The sequence below is a fragment of the Amblyraja radiata genome, chromosome 18, assembly GCF_010909765.2.
Source record: "Amblyraja radiata isolate CabotCenter1 chromosome 18, sAmbRad1.1.pri, whole genome shotgun sequence".
In the NCBI taxonomy this organism is placed as follows: domain Eukaryota; kingdom Metazoa; phylum Chordata; class Chondrichthyes; order Rajiformes; family Rajidae; genus Amblyraja; species Amblyraja radiata.
In genome coordinates this window covers 27606322-27631237 of record NC_045973.1, presented here as the reverse complement: position 1 = coordinate 27631237, position 24916 = coordinate 27606322, and the positions used below count along the sequence as shown (strand labels likewise).

Genomic DNA, 24916 nt, shown 5'->3' with positions numbered 1-24916 from the left:
GCAGTCTGCTGACGTCAGCTCATTAACATACAGCCTGCTGACGTCAGCTCATTAACATGCAGCAGCCCTCCACCACGTGGTTGGGCCCTGGGCTCATTAATATGCAGAGTGATCACTGTGCATGAGAGCGCGATGACGCAAACGCGCGGTGGCGCGAAATTCGGGTCAGGTGGGCATTTGGCGCCAAAGTCTTCCTCGCTGCCGAGGAGAGGGACGCGGAGCCACAATGGCGGTGAGTCAAGGGACGCAGATGTGGCCGGGTTGACACCTCCCCGGTTAAGCCCGGGGGTGATTTACCCGGAGCGGGCGGCTATGGGGGGGAGAGAGCAGGACCTGTGGTCCGGGACATGAACGTTGCTCTCTCTCTCCCCTCATCAAGAGTGTTTAATTGTCAATACCGACAACGCAGTTGCTGAGTTACTCCAGCACATTGTACCTTTTTTAAACCAGCATCTACTGTTCTTTGTAGAAACAAGGGGCTGCAATGCTGGTTTATACACAAGGGCACAAAGTTCTGGAGTAACTCAGCAAAACAAAAAGGCACAAAGTGCTGGAATAATTCAGCGGGTCAGACAGCCTCTCTGGAGAACATGGATAGGTAACGTTTCGGGTCGGGGCCCTTCTTCAGAAATCCTCCTACTGTCCTTTATTTCGACAGCTTCTTCCCATCAAGTAACCCTCCCCAACCAGTCTGAAGAAGGGTCTCGACCCGAAACGTCACCTTTTCCTTCTCTCCAGAGATGCTGCCTGTCTCGCGGAGTTACTCCAGCTTTCTGTGTCTAAGAGTTTAATTGCCCTGTGTACTGACGACTGAACAATGACATTCTTATTTCCAACACCATCACAGTCATGTAAACTTAGTATGCAATAGATAATAAATGAAAATTAGATCAATCATTAGCCCTAATTCTAGTGCAAAAAAGTCTAGTGCAACAAAGATGATTTGAGTTGAGGTTAGTGTTGTGTAGCGTTCAAGTGCATGAACTGCCTGGTTGACACTGGGTGTTTTGGGTTGTATTGCACTATTATTTATTGAACCTTTGTTGTTTAGGCTATCTATTGAGTACCGTGTTTAACAAACCTGTTATGCTGTTGCAAGTAGGAATTTCTTGGTACATGTGAAAATTAAACACTTGACTCATTCTTGAACCATGTGGTTGCAGGTTTTGAGATCCTGTACCACCTTTCTGATGGTAGTAGCAAGATGAGAGCATGACCAGCGTTGTGTGGGCCTTTAATATTGGCTGCCTATAGTACTATAGTTCCATCCTCTAGATTTTAATTTGAATGGGAAGCAGTGTCAAATGTTATGGAACAATAGTTTGATTAAAAGGTACTAATTATTAGGAGGAAGGTCTGTATTCATTTACATCTCTGGTGGACTGTTTCACTATAGGCTATGAATTGAATTTTGGGCATGTCAATACCATACCCTTCATCTGCTTATTTTCTCAATGACAGCTAACCTAAATGTATTCCGTTGACTAGATTAGAATTCTGCCACAACGTGTGTTTTCACAATGTGAATTGATTATAAAGCGATTTCTATCGAGAGCCAGAAGGTTTAAAATTAACCTAAGTTACTTTGGAAATTGACTAGGAAAGAAATCTACAATATTGGAAAACAGTCTCTAAAGAAAATAAATTGAATCTGCACCCCCAACCCTCAGTAATTGGACACTGTTGTCCCTTCAGAACATGACCTGTCAGCTTCACTAAGGGTAGTTACTGAAATTGACAAGCGATCGCTTCTATTGAAATTGACAAGCAATCGCTACTTTTTACACTTAAGCACTCTGTTTAACTGTTCAACAATGTGACATAGAGCAGGTACAAAAATAACCTTAAAACACTGTTTACTTGTGAAGATTAAGTCTGAAATCTTCCACCCCAATTCCCTTTTCCCTGTTGATACAATTATTTTCATAATCTGTTTTCTATAATGCCAGAGTTCCTAAGAACGCAACTATTGCATTGTAGCACAACCACCTACATATTATATCTGTCCAGCTGAGATTTGCACATGTTCTTCACCATGTCATTTCTGTTGAACTTCTGGATAGGCAGAGTCCATACTTCAATTCGGAGACCCCTTCAGCCACTTGAATGGAGTTGGGAGTTTTATACAGGTCCAGGAACAATGAAGAGAGATGGTGTTGGAGTAGCTTAGTGGGTCAAGCAGCATCTCAGCAGAACATGGATAGATGGCGTTTCGAGTCAGGGGTCGTTCTTCAGATGAAGAGTCCCAACCCACAACATCGCCTATGCATGTTCATATGAGCTACTCCAGCACTTTCTTCGGTAAACCAGCACCTGCAGTTCCTTATTTCTAGGAACAATGATCCTAGCTTGGTTGTGTTTTGGCTCGGGTGCTGTTTGAAGGATTTGGATACGGTAAATAAGGAAGCCACCATTTCCAATGAGACTGCAGATTTGGGTGATAAACTTAGCAGAGATGACATGAGGAATGCTTGTTTTGATGGGCGGGTTTAATGAATAGTACTTCACAGGGCAGTGACTAGATCACATGGTAGTCTTTGACGGGGAATTGGATACATACTTGATGAAGAAATAATTTGACAGCTCTTATGTTCTCCTGTGCTCACTCCCAATTCCATGACCAGATTGCATGCCGCACTGCTGATGTTGGCCGAGGAAATAAATATGTCATAATATCGGAAGATTAGGGCTTCAGGATTGCTCTTAAAAAGTAACCGTGTAGTGGTTTCCAAAAAAAGTTAAGTAAAGCCTGAAAGATGATACTTGTGACAATCCTCAATGTCACTGCAAAACGGATCTAGATTTTGTGTTCACGTTACTGGAGTACTTGAGGCTGTGACATCCCAGCGAGTGATCTGAAGTGTCATTGCCAACAGCATTTTGACTGCATCAGAGCCTTATCTGTTTCTGTGAGTCGTGCGTACTGCTTCGATTGTTGCATGTTAAACATGCAATCTTTTACATCAGATTTGCTGGAAGTGCATTCATCTGTATTTTGGGCAAGTGCCATCGTGGCAAGCATGTAAATTCACTTGCAAATAATTTATGCTTTTGAGGCTGTTTGTGGATAATTGCAGGTCTTGGGTACAACAGGATTTTACCGTTACTGTAAACTAAGATATCTGCATAATTTCATGAACACATGGGAACTTGAGAACCACATCAAAATAGTGTGTTTCATTGTATATTGTTCTCCTGTGCTCACTCCCAATTTAGGAGTCTTCTGAGTCATTCACCATGGCGACTAGCCCCAATCAAACCCCTCGGCGAGGAGATGCCTTGACCTCCAGTCCAGGAAGAGATCTCCCACCATTTGAAGATGAGTCGGAAGGATTGTTAGGAACTGATGTGCTGGCAGAGGAGGAAGAGGATGGCGAGGATCTGATGGGAGATGACCTTGAGCGGTCAGTAATTATCAACTCTGCTTGATGTTGATTGTTCTTCAAATTTATCTTTGTCTGAAGGAGTTTGATCTGTGAATTGATTTTTTTCTAATTCTTTTAAAAATAACCTAAAGTGGAGTTTTGTAGGTAAAATCTATACATTAGTACTTTAATGTATAATAATCTTTATATCTTATTGAGTCTAGAGTTAAAAATTATGTAGGTTTGCTTCATTGCGTCAATGATTTTGATGACTATTACACCAAGCTTGTGTTCTAATTATATTATTAAAATGTTATTCTACTCATTTTTCCTTTTGCATGAAAACTGTGATCAATGGCATATGAGCATCGTATTATCGTAACATCTCCAGGCTGTAGAGCCTGTGTAGCCAAGTAAAGATATGAGGAGATGGCAGCTGTAAATGAAACAGACGATAGGACTTGGGTGATCATTAAATAGACCAACTACTGCCAGTTCCCAGCAAAGACCAGGGTGCAGCTTTGGGGCACGGTGCTACTGTCCATTGCCAGTCCTCACAGGTTGCATCTCCATATAAGCTGCAGGGAGATTCATTGCTGGATTTGTGGCAGGTGCTTAGCAGAGTAGCACGGGGAGCCAAAGTCTGCACCAGGTTTGCAGCATTATAGTACAGTTGGTAACGCATCAATCTACAAAACTGCATTGATCCCTTCTGTGCCAATTTGATTAGTACTCGTGTTTCGAGGAAAGTATCCTGAGCCACAAGTGATGTATATACCCAAATTCGGTGGGGAAAAAAGGCTATTGTTTATCAGACATAATGTTTGGTTTGGTTTAACAGGGGCCTCAGTTTAAGAATACGGGGTAAGCCATTTAGAACAGAGACGAGGAAACACTTTTTCTCACAGAGAGTTGTGAGTCTGTGGAATTCTCTGCCTCGGAGGGCGGTGGAGGCCGGTTCTCTGGATACTTTCAAGAGAGCTTGATAGGGCTCTTAAAGATAGCGGAGTCAGCGAATATGGGGAGATGGCAGGAACGGGGTATTGATTGGGGATGATCAGTCATGATCACATTCGCTGGCTCGAATGGCCTACTCCTGCACCTATTGTTTGGTGTTTGGTTTGGAGATATAGTGTGGAAGGGCCCTTTGGCCCACTGAGTCTGTGGCTGACGGTCACCCACATTAGTTCTATGTTATCCCAGTTTTGCATGTTACATACTAAGGGCAATATGCAGAAGGCAATTAACCTACAAACCTGCACAACTCTGGAATGTGGGAGGAAGCCAGAGTACCCAGAGAAAACCCATGCTGTCACCGTGAGAACATACAAACTCCATGCAGACAACACCCAAGGTCAGGATTGAACCTGGGTCTCTGGCGCCAAGAGGCAGCAGCTCTATCACTGTTCCTTTAAATGGCCTCATTCACTGCCTACCTTGCCAATTGTTTTTCTAGATAGGATTTCCCACATGACTGTTCATTGTAAGATATCTTTTATCTTATCCTTATTTTTAGTGATTACCGTGCTATTCCTCAACTGGATGTCTATGAGAGGGATGGTCTGGATGATGGTGAGGACTTGGAGGATATGACTGCCAGCCAACGAGCAGAAGCAGAAAGAGAAATGCGAAGGAGAGACCACGCAGAGGGTTTGGGCCAGGGTCGGATGAGGATAGACCTCCTGTATGGTAAGTCTCTGTCTTATAAAAATATGAAGTCGGCAGTGACCAGTGTTTTTGCTTTTTGAAAAGTAAGCCGAGAATATTCTGACGGGCATAATGCCGGTAACGTCAACCTGGTTAATTTTTAGAAACCTTTAGCTAAGGAATAAATAGCCATTGGTATATGCAAGTCAGTGGAAGAATTAAATGAACACCGTGCTGATTATGTTAGAAATCATTCTGCCTGTTAAAACATCAAACGCTACACTGCAATCCAGGCACTATAGAGCAAGGGTTCCCAACCTGGGGCAATTTTCACCTACCCAGGGGGTAAATTTGTTGATTCTGGATTTGTTAAAAACAATATTTTAAAATGTCCCCTTTGTTAATTGCTTTATTATGGTAGTAGTGTAAGCTCAAATTACTGAATAAAATGGGGTGCGGGTAAATTTACTTTCGAAAAGTTGCCCGGGGTAATGGAACAAAAAAGGTTGGGAACCCCTGCTATAGAGGATGCATGCAAGCATAATCCCCAAGTGAGAGGTTGTGCCAAACTGGTAGCTGTTCCAAATTGTCTGCTTAGTTTTGCTATCAATTGATAGCACGTTTCTGGTGTTTTATCCAAATGTCCCCCATGTGATGCTATGTCATGGCCTTTTTAACTGTGGGTTTAGTGACTTTGATTTTGGACTTTGCAATTGGACACACTTTCCATACTTTGTTTACTAGGCTTTTCTAATGGGAATTGACATTGATTTTAAAAATGAGTCTCTTTCTAGAATGGCAGAGTAGAGTGACAGTTTGTTTTCTTTCCCCAGACCCTTTTTCTGTTTTTTAAGTTAATTAATGCTTATTGAAGTTTTAATATTGCACCGCACCTATCTCTGGCAAGGGGAACTATTTCCTTAGTGTTCAGTCCTGCAGTTGGGCAGTGAGCACATGTACACACTGATCCCGGAGTGAACTACTGTCTATTTTATCTTTCATCAGTATACTATAGATGGTCGGTATCCAGATTTGTTGATAAATTGACTTGATTCTGGTGCCTTAGCTATACCCTGATACGGTTGCAGTCCTTCAAGAAAGGTGAAGACCTCATTTGTTTGGCCACTATTCAAATTCCAATAGTGAAAGAGTCTCAAAGGTTTTTTTTAAACTTCTCTTTATGGAAAGAGCAGGGATTTTCCTCCAGAGGTGCCACTATTTGAACATGTTTTTGAATGTAGAAACAGAATTGCAGATGCTGGTTAGTACACAAAAGGACACAAAGTGCTGGAGTGACTCAACAGATCTCTGATGAACATGGATAGTTGAAGTTTCAGATCGAGAACTAAGGAAGTATCACCTCCAAGTTCTCCAGAGATGCTGCCTGACCTACGGCACTTTTGACATTCTTTGAATTTTTAATCCATTCTGCAGAATTGTATAATTTTTAACGATAGTCACCTGACATTACTAGATTGTTTTGTGTGTGAAACGGGGTGCGAGGTGAAAAAAAATAGCATTAATTGGAAATCTCATTTGACGCAGAGAGTGACGACGAGGATGAAGAGCGACCTGCGAGGAAGCGACGTTTAGCGGAGCGAGCAGCTGATGGAGCGGCTGAGTATGATGATGAGGTGAGGAAGGATCTAAGCTCTAATGTCGGACGTGACCTATTTAATCTGTCCCACCATGGTAACTGTACTCACACCTGCAACATTGTTCCCTGAACAAAAACAATGCAATACAGGATTTGCAAAGGAGCTGGCCAATTAAGGATCTGGGTTCATTTTTTGATCCTAAGAAAGCCTGACTAAGTGGGCTGAAAATCCTTTTTGGAGTAATCCTAATGTGGTTTGTCTGAGTGAATCAGACAATGTGGAGCTGAAATTGGTTTGCAAATGCAGTACAGAAGCAAATCACACGAGGTTTTATTGTTGTCTTAGTTCAAACAAAATAATTTTGCCAGTTAAGAGATCCTGGGCTATGGTGCGAAACCTGGACAGAGAAGTGGCCGTCCTTTCAACTTGAGTGAAACAGAGTTAAATAAAAGGTAGGATTTAGACATACTGTCCCTCTGTTAATCGACCTCTATAAATTTTGAAATAGTGTCCGAAACCTGTCACCTGAATGGGTTATTTTCCTAAACGCTCAAAATTATTGCTGTTTGCTGTTTTAAGTAGCTGACCTGTCTTGAGGCAGTGTCTCCTGGACTCTTCAATTGAGTAAACAACAGCCTCTGGCTTACCAAGCCCTCCTGTAAGATCATCTGATGATGTGGCTGTAAGGCAATACTTATCGTCCGCCCCCTTTCTTCTTCTCTCGTGGGCAGATGATTGAAAGCATTGAAAACCTGGAGGACATGAAAGGCCACTCGGTCAGAGAGTGGGTTTCCATGGCAGCACCTCGACTAGAGATCTACCACCGTTTTAAGAACTTCCTCCGGACCCATGTCGATGAGCATGGGCACAATGTTTTCAAGGAGAAGATTAGTGACATGTGTAAAGGTGAGTTGAACTGAGACATTGTGACGGGAATATATATCTTTTCCTGCACAAGTTCAGTTAATCTAGCTGAATATTGGAGTAATAAGTCTGAACAGAATGGCAGTACCTGTGCAAATCATTGGGTGGAAGTATCCAGAGGTGTTCAATATCTTTCTGCCATGTGAATTATGTCACTGCATGCCATTCGAAAATGTTTCTTTTGGAAGATTTGGTTGTGCTTTTTGTTACTTCAGTTTAGAGATAGATACAGCATGGATATGAGCCCTACATACAGCCCAATGAGTTCACAATGATCACCCCCTCACACTAGTTCACTGTTATCCCACTTTCTCATCCATCCCTACAAACTGAGGGCAATTTTAGAGACCAATTAACCTACAAATACGCACGTTTTTGGGGTGTGGGAGGAAACCGGAGCACCTGGATGTTAAGAAGCACTTTTTAAGCTAAACTCTTCATTGATGAAATAGTAAATTTTGCAACAAACAAAACCTCTCTTGCTGGGAGTAGTGATTCATGTATATTCAGTGAGACTTGATGGCTTCTCTCGTACATGCGGCCTTATAATTGGTGATGTCGGTACTCATGGAATGGCTATTCCTGTTTCTAGAAAACCGAGAGAGCCTGGTGGTTAATTATGAGAACCTGGCAGCCAGAGAACACGTGCTAGCCTACTTCCTGCCTGAGGCCCCGGCAGAAATGCTGAAGATCTTCGATGAAGCAGCTAAAGAGGTTGTACTCTCCATGTATCCAAAGTACAACCGGATTGCCAAGGAGATCCACGTCAGAATCTCCAGCCTCCCTCTGGTAGAGGAACTCCGATCACTCAGGTGCAGTAGCTTAATGTTTTTTTTGTTTTGTTTCGTCTGAGAATTGATCTGAAGAAGGGTCCCGACCCAAAACATCACCGATTCACATTCTGCAGGAATGCTGCCTGACCTGCTGAGTTTATTTTATAAAGATACAGCATGGAAACAGGCCTTTCAGACCACCGAGTCAGCACCAGTGGGGCGGGGTGGAGTGTTAAGAGGAGAAATAGTTGGGAGTTCAGGTTGGGGGGGGGGGGGGGTGTGAGTCCCGTATACTCTTCAATCCTGTATACACCTATAATTCTTATCTCTGGCCTTTGCTCCAACCATCTGCCTGTCAAAAAAAAATCTCCCTCTCCTGTGCCGACCTGCCACACTTTGATCTGTCTCTCCCCTTTTCCAGCTTCGTCTATCTCTCTCTCTCTCTCCCCCTCCACCCCCACCCCCCCCCCCCCCCAAACAATCAGTCTGAAGATGGGTCTTGACCCAAAACGCCACCTATCTGTGTTCTCCAGAGATACTGCCTGACCTGCTGAGTTACTCCAGCATTTTGTGTCCTTTCAGGATACCCTGCAGCATGTGATGTCATCTGACAACTGAAAACATTTTCACCATTTAGAATGCACAAGTTTGGAGTGCACCTAGATACCATACATTCTTTTTTTAATACCATTCAAATTTCTTCTTTATTTTCATTCCAGACAACTTCACTTGAATCAGCTGATCCGGACAAGTGGAGTGGTTACCAGTTGTACCGGGGTCTTGCCACAGCTCAGTATGGTCAAGTACAACTGTAACAAGTGCAACTTCATCCTGGGACCATTCTTTCAGTCCCAGAACCAGGAAGTGAAACCAGGCTCTTGCCCTGAGTGTCAATCTATGGGACCATTTGAAATCAACATGGAGGAGGTTTGTTAAGTTGCTCTGTAGGACTGTTCAGTTTGGTATTTGAAACAGTTTCTTATTTTATTGAATAGCTGTCCACCCCCACTAAAACAAGCGTGGAAAGCTGTCATAATCATGCTAACATAGCTGTCATTTCTACATGGTGACACCAAAATGTATAAAAATGGCCTTTATTAAAATCTGACAATGTGCGTGTGATCTGACCACGTGATTTTTTTTTTTTTTTTTTCCCCCCCCTCCTTTTTTTTTCTATTACATATCTCAAATTGTGGAGTACAGAGGCACATAAATAAATGATGGGTCTTTGTCCCAAACATTATGGAGGGCACTGTAACTCGGCAGGTCAGGCAGCATCTCTGGAAACATGGATAGGTTACATTTTGAGTCGAGATCTGAAGAAGGGTCTCGACCTGAAACGTCACCTATCCATGCTCTGCAGGGCTGACATGCTGAGTTACTCCAGCACTTTGTATCTAAAATGTTCGTTTTGAATTAAGCACATTGATCTCCATCTTATCTATCATTTCAAATTCTGGAGGGGCACCTATTGTTTATTCTGACAGAACTAGAAAGTGTTTATAAATGCTTGCATTTATAAAATATAGGATGGCTAATGAAGAGGAAATATCAAGCTACACAAATCATTTCTGCTTCAGATATGGAGGAAAGTACTTCCTACTCTGAAGACCTTATTAAAATGTAGTTTCTTAGCTTGAATGACCTATCCGTAAAAATCCTTGCTTTTCACTTGTAATTGTCATGTGAAATATCAACTTCCTGTTTTCCAATCATTCCTTGTTTTCCCTTCAGACTCTGTACCAGAATTACCAAAGGATCACCATTCAGGAAAGCCCAGGCAAGGTTGCCGCTGGGAGGCTGCCTCGCTCAAAAGATGCCATCCTTTTGGCAGACTTGGTGGATAGCTGTAAACCCGGTGATGAAATTGTAAGTGTTCAGAAGCATTTATTGAATACGTTTTTATAATGTTATACAGCATGGAAATAGGCACTGTGACCCAATTTTCCCACACCGACCAAAATCCCACCTGCCTGCATTTGGGCCAAATCCTGCCTTTCCTATCCATGTACCTGTCCAAATGTCTTTTAAATGTTGTGATAGCACCTGCCTCACCTACCTCCTCTGTCAACTTATTGCGGATACCAACCGCTCTTTGTGTGGAAAAAGTTGCCCCTCAGATTTGTATTAAATCTCTTCCCTCTCACCTTAAACCTATGTCCTCTATTTCTTAATTCCAATACTCTGGGTCAGAGACTTTGTGCATCTTCCCTATCTATTCCCCTCGTGATCTTATACGCCTCTATAAGATCACCCCTCATCCTCCTGCGCAATAAATCCTAATCTTGCTCAACCTCCCCCTATAGCTCGGGCCCTTGAGTCCTGGCAACATCCTCGTAAAGTTTCCCTTCATCCGTTCTAACTTTCCTACAAGAGGGTGACCAAAATTGAACACAATACTCACAATTTGGGGAAAATGTTTAAATAAGCTGTTCATTAGGTGGGGAAATTATTTGCCAATTATACCAACATTTGAAGAAAATGTGACAGTGCAGCCTTTGTGCTGCTTTGATGTGTGACTGTGTCAAGTCAATTTTATTTCTATAGCACATTTAAAAACAACTCTCGTTGACCAAAGTGCTTTACATTAGTGCAGGTACTACCGTGCTACAAACAATGGTACATAGATCAACAATACATACATGAATACATACATACAGGACCTCAAGAAAGGCTTGAGAGTAGAAATAAGTTTTAAGTCTAGACTTAAAAGAGTTGATGGAGGGGACAGTTCTGATGGGAAGAGGGATGCTGTTCCATAGTCTAGGAGCTGCAACCGCAAAAGCGCGGTCGCCTCTGAGCTTATGCCTAGACCGCGGGATGGTCAGTAACCCCAAGTCGGCCGATCTGAGGCACCTGGAGGTGGTGTGGTGGGTGAGCAGATTTTTGATGTAGGTGGGGGCAAGCCCGTTAAGGGCTTTGTATACATAAAGAAGGAACTTGAAACTGATTCTGAACCGCTCTGGGAGCCAGTGGAGTGAGGCCAGAATCAGGGTGATGTGGTCCATTTTTCGGCTGCCCGTAAGGAGTCTTGCTGCGGCGTTTTGGACCAATTGCAGGCGGGACAGGGATGATTGGCTGATGCCAGTGTACTGGGAGTTGCAGTAATCAAGGCGGGAGGTGATAAATGAGTGGATGATCTTTTCGAGGTCGTCAAATTGGAGGAATGGTTTTATTTTAGCTATCGTCCGAAGCTGGAAGAAGCTCGCTTTTTACCACGGCATTGACTTGTTTGTCAAATTTCAACGCGGAGTCAAATATCACGCCAAGGTTTTTGATGTGAGGCTTGAGTAATGGGGGGCCGAGTAGGATGACCTTAGACTTACTCTCGTTAGTTGGAGGAACTTCTGGGCCATCCAACACTTTATATCCTCGAGGCAGTGGATAAGGCCGAGTAGATTTGATCGGTTGTTGGGGGGAGATAGAGTTGTGTATTGCCTGCATGTATAAAACTGACATGTTTTTTGTATGCCTGTACAGTTGCAAGCTGGAGTATTTATCAATTTTAATAATTTTGACTATTTTCTGTTTACTTTGTACTTTCCTTCAGGAACTCACTGGTATATATCACAATAATTACGATGGTTCCCTCAACACAGCCAATGGCTTCCCAGTCTTTGCCACAGTAATCATGGCAAATCATATCACAAAAAAGGACAATAAAGTCGCCGTTGGTGAGCTTACCGATGAAGACATGAAGGCTATTGTGATGCTCTCCAAAGACGAGGTCATTGGTGAACGGGTAAGTGTGTGATCACCACCGGAGTGAGGCAGTGAACATTCCCAGTAACGTGTTAAGCTTGGTCCCTATGTGCTATTGTGATTTTTGCCTAAGCATAGAAAGGAGCTTTTCATTAACATATTTATATACTAAACCCGTCAATGCTTTTCATAATTACATTCTGTATTGCGAGTGAAATATTGATTTAGTGGCGTAAATCAGTGTCAAATGGAGCATAACTGAGACTCTGAAAATTGGTCTCTGTTGTTCATCAACCTGTCGGGCTGCATAATGTAGCTTGGTTATTGGGGACCGTGGTAAGTGACGCTAGCCGTTAATGCTTAACCTCATGAAACCCGAGCTATCGCCAGAGTTTTGCTGTATGGGCTACACCCGTAGCTCCATATCAATTCATCAAACTTTCCCTGGTGAGAAAGGATATAAAATGTTGGAGTGCTCAGCGGGTCAGGCAGCGTACCTGGAGAACGTAGATTAGTAACGTTTTGGGTCCGAACCTTTTATCAGAATGACGAAGAATGATGATCATTCTTTTGATGATCTTTGCGGTGGTACAACCAGTACTCAATAAAGTCACAGCAAAAACTGAGCATCATTAATCAAATGTACCCAGGTCTTAACACAGCTGTTAAGCCCAGGTTAATATATTCATAGGGCTGAGCATCTGTTTCAAGTGGAAGGTCTCAGCATTTAGATGTCAGCAGATGCTAAATTAACAGCTGGGCCATATTTTCATAATCACTGCCTGTAATTCATTCATTCTCTCCCCTTGACACTCCTTGCTGTGAACATATTTCTTTATTTGACAAATGCGACTTCTGTGATCTTATGATTCCCTTTCTGGTGACATGAGACTGCAGAAGCTACATTGTCGAGCAACGCACAAACCACTGGAGGGCAAACAAACGTTAAGCATTTGAGGTAATAGGAAATAATAGACAATGGGTATAAATCCTTCAATCAATTCAATCAATTCAATTCAAAAGATGGATTATTATACAACTGGATCCTAACCAGAGGCAAATGGGTTTATAGGTTATATTAGCTAGGCTCTTGTGTTTTAACTGATCAATGCAGTTGGGCTTATTGTTGGTGCTAATGTTTGTTTATCTTGTACCCAGATATTTGCCAGCATTGCTCCTTCTATATATGGTCATGAAGATATAAAAAGAGGGCTCGCATTGGCACTGTTTGGAGGTGAAGCCAAAAATCCAGGTAGGGGAACTGAATTTATTAAGAGAGCAATCCTTTGTAGTAACATTGACCGGTGTGGATCTTGTACTCCCGCGTTCTCCATTTTGCTCTTCCCTTGGCACGTTCCTCGACTCTGCACTGCCAACACGCAAGCCTCTTCAAACCACCCCCCCCCCCCCCCATTTTAATTAAGCTCTTTGTCCTATTGACTACCCCCTTCATCATACAGTACGATACGAGTGTTAAATATATTTAAGAGTAGTAGCAAAACTAAAGTTAGTTGCTGCCAATTTTAGAAAATTGTGTTTTCCATCTTCTCCAGCAGTTTCCACCAGTTGTATTGATTGGAGTGCTTGATTCATTGCTTTGGCTGTAGTATTGATTAGTTTTCTCTCAGCCATATTCTTTTATTATTATAATCGTAGATTTCAGGTGACGTGGGCACCGTTTACCATCCTATTTAATTTGTTTTTTAGTGCTTAGATTTATTGGTGAAATTACTAGATTTTCCCACCACCGATAATTAATTAATTAACTGATGTCTGTCTTGTGTGTGTTGCTGTCTGCCTCCCCCTTTGGCTTGGATTTCAGGTGGGAAGCACAAGGTGCGCGGAGACATAAATGTCCTTCTGTGTGGTGACCCTGGCACAGCAAAATCACAGTTCCTGAAGTATATTGAAAAGGTCTCCAGTCGAGCAATCTACACCACCGGTCAAGGCGCTTCTGCTGTTGGTCTTACTGCCTACGTACAGAGGAACCCAGTGAGCAGAGAATGGACTTTGGAGGCTGGGGCTCTGGTGTTGGCGGATAGAGGGGTCTGCCTCATAGATGAGTTTGACAAGGTTAGTAAATGCTGCACGTCATTGTTTTCTTTCTTCCTTCTGTTTTAACTCATGGTGGGTGAAGGTTCGTGTTCTGCTGGCTATCAACCTAACTCTTACAATATTAACCAAGGGTTGGTTGGTCATCTTCTCTGAAACAACATTTTGAAGTCGTGCAGCAGATGCAATAGTGGAGTTTAAGAAGCTCTTAGATACGCAAGGATGTGGAGGGATGGGGATCACGTGCAGGCAGATGAGATTAGTTTATCTCGGCATATGGTGGTGAATCTAGAATTCATTGCCAAAGACAGCTGTGGAGACCATGTTATTGGGTATATTTCAGGCGGAGATTAGTAAGACATATTCTTGATTAGTAACAGTGTCAAGGGTTATATAGAGAAGGCGGAATAGGGTTGAGAGGGCTAGATTGATCATCTTATTTTACATAACCTTTATATGATAGTGCCAATGTCAATGACTAACTTGCACAGAAGCAATCTGGGAAGCCATTTTCATTCAACAAGCACAACTATTCGGTGCATCCAGATAGTCTTTTCCTCGGGATGGCATGTGAAGAAACCCCTTTCATTAGAAGTTACTACAGAGCACCTTAATGTGACTTCTCACCCCATCCTGTCGCCTTCGTCCAGATCATTAGCAGATTATTGGGTGTGTTGTGACATTCCAGTTGTCGCCAAAAACTCCCAAGTTGGGAATTGACCCTGGTTGCCACAGGAATTTTCAGACGCCGAAGAGTGTGTGAATGATTCTTCTTCTTCCTTCCCCTCAGATGAACGAACAGGACAGGACCAGTATTCACGAGGCTATGGAACAGCAGAGCATCTCCATCGCCAAGGCTGGTATCGTCACCTCTCTGCAGGCCAGATGCACGATCATTGCTGCTGCCAACCCTATTGGTGGGAATAATTCAGTAACGCCTCTCTGCTATGTATTCTGAGATTTTTAGGTTTGTTTCGAGATACAGTGTGGGGAAACGGGTCCTTTGGCCCACTGAGTCCGTACCAACGATCAACCTGTGCACTAGTTCTGTCCTACACACTAGGGACAACTTAGGAGCCAATTAACTTACAAACCTGCACATCTTTGGAATGTGGGATGAACCTGAAGAAACCCCATGTGGTCACGGGGAGAACATGCAAACTCCATACAGACAGCAGGATCTGGTCTCCGTACATCAGGATGGAACCCGGGTCTCTGACACTGTAAAGCAGCAACTGCCACTGCTGTCCTAAAACAATTAATTAGTTGGATGTAATTTTCCTACTGCCATGTTGGGATTTGAACTCTTGACTCTAGATGTAGAATCCATAACTCAACATGTGATTAGAAAATGAAATTACCTTAAGTAAGCCGTAAGCATAGAATGTAATGTTTGCTATGAGGATCTGAGCAAATATCCTGGTCTGACAAAGGGTCCCAACCCAAAACGTCATCTATCCACGTTCTCCAGAGGTGCTGCCAGACCCGCTGAGTTACTCCAACAATAACAATTAGATATATAACTGTACTTCAGTTGAAATATCTGAGCTTACCAGCTCCCGTATCTCCCAGAAGATACAACAGGAAAGAGGGAATGGCTAGGGTGATATGCATTCTTGACGATACATCCTGCTCTATTCACCACTCGGGTTGAGATGCATCCCGTCAGAATATTTTCTCTAGCACATTTGGAGATTTTTGAGAGAATCCACATGGCCAAGCCTTGATCATCCACATGGTCTTGTCAACAATTGAAGAAAGTGACTATGCTGGTGGGCTTTCTTGGTCGCTGCACCAGGTTAACTTGCTGGTGAGATAGCTGCCTAAGTACATGAAGCTATCACTTTTGACGGGAACAGGGTTGTGTTCACCCCCTCATTTCTGGATTAACAACCAACCTTTTGTTCGGGCTAGGTTACTTCTTTGGCACCGTGATCTCCTTCCTGTGTTTTGTCTCGTTGTCATTCTGGCCAAATGTATTGGTGAACCTAAGATAAAGTTGGCGTACTTGGGTGTATGGGCAGTAGAAGATGGAACTGGACACATAACCCAGAGGATGTTACGCTCGATTCTAATCGACTGAGTCCGCAGGTCAGGAATTCTCGAAGCCAGTTGCAGATGGAGACCCCAAGGTCCAGGCGTTGAGGGCTGAGCTTATTCAGTGTCACGATGTTGACGGCTGTGCTGTGTCGGAGTTGCATCTTGGACAGTTGTTCATATTGTCAAGATGATCCAGAGCTGAATATGCGCAAGAGAGATGGAGATCTTAATGCAAGATGGGGCCGTAAATGTTCCTATGTGTTTGACAGCTATTACAGTGAGAACAGTGGGATGATTTTGAGACATTTTAATTATTTTCTTTCAGGTGGTCGGTATGATCCTTCGTTGACCTTTGCAGAGAACGTAGACCTCTCGGAGCCCATTGTTTCCAGATTTGATGTTCTGTGTGTTGTTCGAGACACAATTGACGCTGTTCAGGTACGAATGGATTTCACTTTGTCAACCCATGTCCATTGCTTCATTATTGTCACTTGTCCTCAATGGGTCAGGCAACATCTCTGGAGAAAAGGAATAGGTGATGTTTCAGGTTGAAACCCTTCCTCAGAAGGGTCTGAAGAATGGTTTTGACCTGCAACGTCACCTATTCCTTTTAACCAGAGATGCTGCCTGACCCACTGAATTACTCCAGCAGTTTGTGTCTATCATCTGCTGTTCCTTATTTCTAAAGTACCACAGGTAGAGAGCAAAGAGAAGAACACCAGAAATCAGAATATAGTTTTCAACATTTGTAGCATTAGTTCCAGGGAAATATCCAGTGTCCACAATGGGGTGATTGGAAGATCTTCACCCCATCCTGAGTCTGGTGGGAGGTGCTTTGGAGTTTTTGTATCATCTACCCAGAGATGGACAGCAGGGAGACAACAGTGGTGAAAAGGGTCCTTGGTTATGTTGGATGCCCTCCCAAGGTGTGAAGTGTTGATGGAGTCAGTGGTAGGAATTATTGTGAAGTGTAGCTGGAGACAGTGATATGTAGTCTGATCTGTATGATGGACTGGGCTTCATTCACAACTGCAATTTCTTGCAGTCTTTGGCAGAGCTATTCCCAAACAAAACTGTGATGTAACCTGATAGTGTGCTTTCTACAGTGCATTTGCAGAAGTTGGTGAGAGTGTTGGGAGACATTTTAAATTTCCTTCTTTACAGATTCTGGTAGATCCAGTTTTCTTTGCCACCACTGACATTGGGTTCACCGGACTGTAGTACCATGGCTTGTCTTTGTAGTCCTTCAATGCATTGTAATTTCTTGCTTTGTATCATCAGCATAATGTGCAATCTTTCCCTTTCCAGTTTTATAATTGTTAAACTGGAACAGGTGCAGAGAAGATTTACAAGGATGTTGCCAAGAATCTGCCTGGGAGGGAGAAGTTGAGCAGGCTAGGAGTGTGCTTGGAGCACATGGTGAGGGCTGTTCTTATAGATGCGTACACGATCATAAGGGAATTAGATAGGGTCTTCTTATCGAGCCCACACACAAGATTAGAAGTTGTTCAGCCAGAGTTGAACACACTTCTCGGCATCTGCATACAATGGTGTCTGTCTTGTCGCTTCTTGTGCGTGGTGGTGGTAAGATTAGTAGAAACAGGGCCACGACGTGAATGCTCTTTCCTTGGCCCCATTAGATAGGGTGAATGAACAGAGTATTTTACCCAAAGTAGGGTAATTATGAACCAGAGGACATGTGTTTAAGGGGCGAAGATTTACTAGGAACCTGAGAGGCAGCTTATTTTCACACAAAGGGTGGTAGGTATAAGGAACAAGCTGTTGGATGAGATAGTTGAGGCAGGTGCTAGCACAACGTTTAATAAGCATTTGGACAGGGACCTGGATTGGATAGGTTTAGAGGGATATGGACCAAACACAGGCAGATGGGACCAGTGTAGATGGGGCATGTTGGTCAGGGCGGGCAAGTTGGGGCGAATGGCCCGTTTCCATGCAGTATGATTCTAATGAATTAGTTTTATTTCAGCTGTGTTATCACCTACTGATTGTATATTTATCATCGATCAGGATGAACTACTGGCTCGTTTTGTAGTGGCCAGTCACGTCAAAAATCACCCGAGCAACAAAGAGAATGCCAACGAAGAAGCAGATGAAACTTGCCTCCCAAACACCTTTGGTGTGGATCCAATTCCACAGGAGCTGCTGAAGAAATATATCATTTATGCCAAGGAGAGAGTCCACCCCAAGCTGAATCGGATGGATCAGGACAAAGTGGCAAAGATGTACAGTGACCTCCGAAAGGAGTCCATGGTAGGAAAAGAACTTGATTATGCGTCATCAATTTGGACAAGTGTGTGGATGAGGTGTTTTTCTGTTGAAATGTTGGATAATTTATCTAAGATCACTACAGAGCTTGACATCAGTGGGAAAGTGTCTCTATGGGAATCTGAGAGAGTAATGGCGGAAAATATCAATCATGATGTGACTTGCAATTTCATCTGAGGGCATGCATGTATATGGAATGACGTACCAGAGGTGATGGCTACCACGGGCCTTTGTGGCCATCTGCAGCTGGGACTATAAAATAGGGCTGCTTGCACATCAGCTCAGTGAGCTGTTATGTACTAAAGGGATTGTCTTCACTGTACCTTCGTACACATGATAATAAAGAAACCATCGAACCATTGCACCAGAGGAAGGTGCAGAGGCGGTACAATTACGACATTTAAAAGACATTTGGTCAGATGCGTGGATAAGAAAAGTTTAGAGGAAAATGGACCAAACGCAGGCAAATGGGACTAGCTCTGATAGATATCTTGGTCAACATGAACGAGGCCCTTCTGTTTTAAACCTAATTATAATCTGAAATTCAGTTTCTAACTAAAGTGGCAAAAATAACTAACTGGAGCTTTCAACAGGATGTTTGGATAGGTACCTGAAGAAAAATAATGTGCAGGGCCATTGGGAATGATCAGGGGCACGGAACATGTGGGTTTGCTCTGATAAAAGCAAGTATAATCTCAATGTGCTGAATGGTAGCCAATGATGCAACAAATCCATGATCTATAATTCCATCAAACGGGGTAGTGGTGGGAATAATATCACTTTGGTGAGGGATCAAATAATTTGGAAGTTCTTGTGGAAAGAATAGTTATGTACACATTTCTGACGAATGATAGTTTCTGTGGGGCAAATATTATCTAGATCATTAATTTAACTGCAAAATTAAATGTACTATTCCATTTTTTGAGCTTTATATCAAATTTGCTCCCTTGCTCCAATTCCCTACTTCACGTGTCAGAATTTTTAGTATATTTAGAAGCAAATACATTTATGTTGTGTTTTATGTCATCATTAAATCCAAGCCAGTGAAGTATATTCTAAGTAATCTTTTGTGTTGTACAAAAAAGAGCAGTCATTTTAAACACTGGAAATGTGATAATAAGCCAGATAATCGTTTAGATGTTGATATGCGGGCAGAGTAGATGTTTTAGAAATGTTTCCACTGGTTAGGGAATCCAGAGGAAAATTCTCAATGTAACATTACTGCAAAAGGTGAGACTTCCAGGCTTGAAGCCAATTATTTAGTTTGAATAAAGGATTGAATAACAAAGAGAAAGCAACATCAAGACATCAGTCATTTTTGTGTGAGCATGCTGTATAAATAGGATGATTGCATGGTGCTGTGCACTCAACTATTTACATTCTATGGTTGAGTTGACTCAAGGATCCATCTTGGTCTACTCGTTGCTGCTGAGTCATAATCTTTTGAAAGGGACTGTCCATTTTAGTCATTGTCATGCGGCATGGAAACAGTCCCTTCAGCCCAGCTCATCGATGCCAACCAAGGTGCCCATCTGTGCTAGTCCCATTTGACCCATATCCTTCTAAACCCAAGAGGACTGATTTTCTTAAATTTTATCGCGTACACCTTTGGAATTCCGTGGCCTTGATTTCTCAGTCAGTGAGCATACCTACAGCTGAGATGGCTAACTTTCCGGTGCACAAATTAAACGGGAGATGCAGAGCTGATGAGAACGTGGCTGACTAGTTGAGTGTTCATTGATCTCTTTTTGCTGAGAAATGGCTTTTCTCCCTCACAGGCCACGGGCAGTGTTCCCATTACAGTGCGACACATTGAATCTATGATCCGCTTGGCCGAGGCACACGCTCGCATTCATCTAAGAGACTATGTGATGGAGGATGACGTCAACATGGCCATTCGGGTCATGCTGGAGAGCTTCATCGACACACAGAAATTTAGCGTCATGAGGAGCATGAGGAAGGTGAATCTCTTGATAACTCAATGGGTGGAGAAATAAGGGGAGGTTGTAGCATTTTGGTGGCATTTGCTGCTCTTATGACTCTTGGACCATAAAGTCCAGGCTGGCCGGCGGACGGGCATGTAAGATAGCTCAATTTTTAAGATGTTATCTATCCGCGAGTTACTATGTTTAATCCAATGCTGTTTAGCCAGGAGGAGCATCTGTGTGCTATTCGTCCCTAGTGTGTAGGATAATGCTAGTGTACGGCCTGATCGCAGGTGGGTCAAGTGCCTGTTTGGTGGGTCAAGTGCCTGTTTCTGCTCTGTATCAAGTCTAAAAGTGTAAAGCAAACGTGTAACTCCCTGCTAATTCTTTCCCCAGACGTTTTCACGGTATTTGACATTCAAGCGTGACAATAATGAGCTGCTGCTCTTTGTTCTGAAGCAGTTGGTGGCTGAACAGGCCACTTATCAGCGCAACAGGTATGGAGCGCAGCAAGACACGATTGAAATCCCAGAAAAGGATTTGGTTGATAAGGTAAGAAAAAAATGCTGTAGTGAGTATTATAAATTATAGCCTCCACCAAATTTGTTTTAGCCTGGAAATAAGTAACTGCAGGTGCTGATTTACAGAAAAGAACACCGAGTGCTGGAGTAACTCAGCAGGTCAGGCAGCATCTCTGGAGAACATGGATTAGGTGATGTTTCAGGTCAGGACCCTTTTTCAGACTGAAGAACCTAGATTTAAAAACAAATTTACTTCAGATAAGGCAATCCAATTCATTAAGCATAATCCCTGGGATCATCTTAAATCCCCTTTTAATTATAAAAGCAGCATTACTCCCAAAATGGCTCCTTTACAGAAGATAAAACCTAATACCTGTCCTGGGCAGGTAGTGTCCGTGGCACTATTAGAATGATTATTTTGGGTTAAAGTTAAACCATTCAGTTAAAGGTCAAAAATATTAAAGATGGACACACAGTGCTGGAGCAACTCAGCGGGTCAGGCAGCATCTCTGGAGAAAAAGACCAATCTAAAGACAGATTCACACACTAACTCAGACTGAAGAAGGGTTCCGACCAGACAAGTCACCTGTTCCTTTTCTCCAGAGATGCAACCTGACCCGCTCTTACTCCTTGTGTTTATCAATATAAACACTTTGTGTTTATCAATATAAACACTTTGTGTTTATCAGTATAAACCAGCATCTGCAGTTCCATCTTGCACATTTTGCCATAAATATTAACTTTGTTCTCCAACCGCAGGCTGTCTGACCAGAGTATAATATTTTTAATATTATTTTAGTTGCTTATTGTCACATATACTGAGGTACAGTGGAAAGCCTTTGTTTGCAATCCAGTCAAAGAAAAGACTTTAGGTGAATGTCCAGCTTGTTCAGTATTTTAATTTTTGTGTTTACGAATTTTGTCGTGCTAAATGTCAGAAAACCCCACCTTCAGTGCCTGCTGAATCTTGACAAAGGCAGCAAGGAGAGAAGATCAACTTTGATACCTGTGGTAGAAAATGCACTTAATAATTTCCCTCGTCTGAGTGTCCAAATAGCTTGTGCTGTATGTGTTGTGTGTGAAGAAGTAGTCGTACAGAATTTGACTAGGCAGGTATTTTAACAACTTGTTCAATTTGCCTTGACTAAGAATAGTTCAAGCAGTCATACGTTTTCCCCAACTCTTTCCCCCTTCTTACAATCCGTCTGAAGAAGGCTCTCGACTCGAATCGTTCTCCGGCGATGACGCCTGACTCGCTAAATTATTCCAGCACTTTTTTCCATAAATCAATTTTTTTTTAAATAATTTAACAAGTTATAGGACAAAATTATGATTTCTACTAACAGTTTGATTCGATACGTTTTGCTGCTTGAACTGGCATCCGATACCAGCAGAACTTTACATCTAATGCCACAAGAGGTCACCACAACACATGAATGCTGTCTGCAACCTGAAATTAGTGTTAGACAATAGGTGCAGGAGTAGGCCATTCGGCCCTTCGAGCCAGCACTGCCATTCAATGTGATCATGGCTGATCATCCCCAATCAGTACCACGTTCCTGCCTTCTCCCCATATCCCCTGACTCTGCTATCTTTAAGAGCCCTATCTAGCTATCCCTTGAAAGTATCCAGAGAACTGGTTAAAACTGATGCTCCCATTAGACCACTGCTTGGATAAAATGTTCAGTCAAAATGGGAAAAAATTGAAGCAATGGCTCCAGATTAAAGAATTGGAAGAACGGGGACAGGGAGTGCTGTGAGTTCAGGATCGTTGAGAACAGTTATCAAATTTCTTCTGGATTGTGCAGTTGTGGCACAAGGAGCCATAATGCCTCATCACCTGTGTCAACTTTGAAGAACTATTGCATTATTTCTTTCCCTCCAATTTCATTTTCTCACTTTCAATTACTTGCTGATTTGTGTCTGAAAGTTTTGATTGAATCTGCTTACATCTGCCTTTCCGTGCACTTTCAATTACTTGCCTACCTTATTTTTGAAAAAGAAAATACTGACTGGTTATTTTGCTCATTGGTATACATCTGCCCAAGGCCCAATTGGATCTGATCACTAATCCATTTCTGTTTGTTGCAACGGTTTCACTTGTGTTTGGGGAACTGCATAGTCTCCATCGGTTTTCTGGTTTGTAAGTTGAAGCATCTAATTAGTGTGGCAACTTTGCAGAAGTTTCTAAATTATGATTTCCGGTCAGCAGTTATGGTGTTTCAAAATGGAGTGCAATTTGTACTTGCTTCTTTTAGCGTGAAGAGACACAGCATGGAAACTGCCTTCAACCCAACCCATGCTGACCATCAATCACCCGTTCACGCTAGTTCTATGTTATTCCATTCCTACAAACTAGGAGCAATTTACAGAGGCCAATTAACCTACTTGTGTTTGTGATGTGGAGGAACAGCTGGAGGCTCACCTGGTCACATGCAGAACGTGCAAACTCCACGCACAACCCCTGAGGTCAGGATTGAACCAGGGTCTCTGTAGCTCTATCAGACTCGCCACAGTACCGCCCTGATTCTTGATCCACAATTCTCTGCCTTTTCATTATTTCACATTTACTGGTCGTATTAAAGCTTAAAACTGATCATTATTTCAATAAGTCTGATTGAATTATCTGATTGAAACATCATCCCTCATGGGAACCACCTTGAGATTTTGTAGAGAAAGATGCTGAGAAAATGCAAGTTGATGGCAGATTCTTCAGAGTCTGAAGAAGGGTTTCGGCCCGAAACGTTGCCTATTTCCTTCGCTCCATAGATGCTGCTGCACCCGCTGAGTTTCTCCAGCATTTTTGTGTACCTTCATTATTTCAATATTCAGTTCAAAAGCCATTGAGAGTACCTTGTTCTACTGCAAGGTGTCTTGTGTGCTTAAAGAGCCATCCTTGCATTGCTAACCTTGAGTTTGCTCCTCTTTGGTCTCCAGGCACGTCAGATCAACATTCACAACATGTCTGCATTCTACGATAGTGATCTCTTCAGAATTAACAAATTCACTCATGACGTACGAAGGAAGCTAATTGTGCAGCAGTTCTAATTAAAGATAAAACGAAGAATCTGCGGGAGCTGACAGAATGTAAAGACTGCTGGCATCTCTTAGGAGCAGGCAGATGATTGCAGTGATGAATGAATTACTGAATACAGGATGGGTCTAAGATGAAAATCACTGCAACTCGCCAAAAACTATTTCCACCTGATACGTGAACTCTCAAACTAACTCCATCTTGTTTTCACCATCCTACCTTTTATGATTCCAATTTTACCAACAAATGGATTTTGACAATTAAAAAAAAAAAAAAAAAAAAACCTGTCAGAGCCTTTTCCAATGCTTCTATTTGCTGTATATTGTATTTTTGTAAGTCTCGTCACCAAACTGAAGTTATTACTTTACAGAGTGACATTATTTTCCTGATTACTGAGCTCCTTTTATTGATGTGTATAATTAAAATTAGGTGTATATTCTCTAACTTTTGTTACAATAAAAACAATAAAGATGTTTTTTGCTAGTTCTTGGTCGAGCTTAGGCTGTTTATAACAATTTACCTTCAAGTGCTTTATGAATTTGGAAGCCAGGCAGGTATCTAATTAAGCCTCTTCCACCTCCTCAGTTGTGTTAGCCTGAGACTTCATGTGTCCAGGTATTAAGCAGTAGAATTCCTCTACCACTCCTTTTCTGTGCTCCCTAAAGCCTATATGATTGACTAAAATTTTTTGCCATGTCCTGATGCCGTCTCCTCCTGCTTGGTTTCAACATCATCCCTCCTGGGAACCACCTTGAGATTTTGTAGAGAAAGATGCTGAGAAAATGCAAGTTGATGGAAGATGCTATTGTCGCCAATCATTTTTCATGGCAAGGGAGCCAGCCAATTAAGGCTACGATAAGCTCTGTCTTTTCAGACAGTGCTTTTGAAACTCAGCTATTGATTTGCTGTTCTTAATTGTGTGTGTGTGTGTGTGCGCAAAATCAGCAAAGTTGCCCATCCTCTTTGGCTTTTTTGCTTTATCCAATGGAATAACTTACTGACTTTTATTTCCAAACAGGAGATTATCTTCCATAAGCACAAGCTGACCT

The 24916-nt window shown here is 42.5% G+C and overlaps 1 protein-coding gene across 1 annotated transcript; it reads left to right on the top strand.

The window, feature by feature from the left end:
- Window positions 1-100: 100 nt before the first annotated feature.
- On the top strand, window positions 101-24350 carry mcm2 (minichromosome maintenance complex component 2). Its single transcript, XM_033036982.1, has 17 exons — window positions 101-232; window positions 3217-3404; window positions 4882-5054; window positions 6558-6646; window positions 7342-7516; window positions 8127-8346; window positions 9027-9234; window positions 10042-10176; window positions 11858-12049; window positions 13168-13261; window positions 13832-14082; window positions 14852-14978; window positions 16427-16539; window positions 18130-18372; window positions 20166-20348; window positions 20709-20864; window positions 23771-24350. The coding sequence occupies exons 1-17, from the start codon at window positions 227-229 to the stop codon at window positions 23879-23881; spliced, it is 2664 nt and encodes an 887-aa protein (XP_032892873.1). The 5' UTR covers window positions 101-226; the 3' UTR covers window positions 23882-24350.
- The last annotated feature ends 566 nt before the right edge of the window (window positions 24351-24916 follow it).

Coding starts and splice junctions, on each gene's coding strand:
- mcm2 (XM_033036982.1), top strand. Junction 10,177..11,857: donor GTAAACCCGGTGATGAAATT/GTAAGTGTTCAG, acceptor ACTTTCCTTCAG/GAACTCACTGGTATATATCA. Junction 12,050..13,167: donor ACGAGGTCATTGGTGAACGG/GTAAGTGTGTGA, acceptor TCTTGTACCCAG/ATATTTGCCAGCATTGCTCC.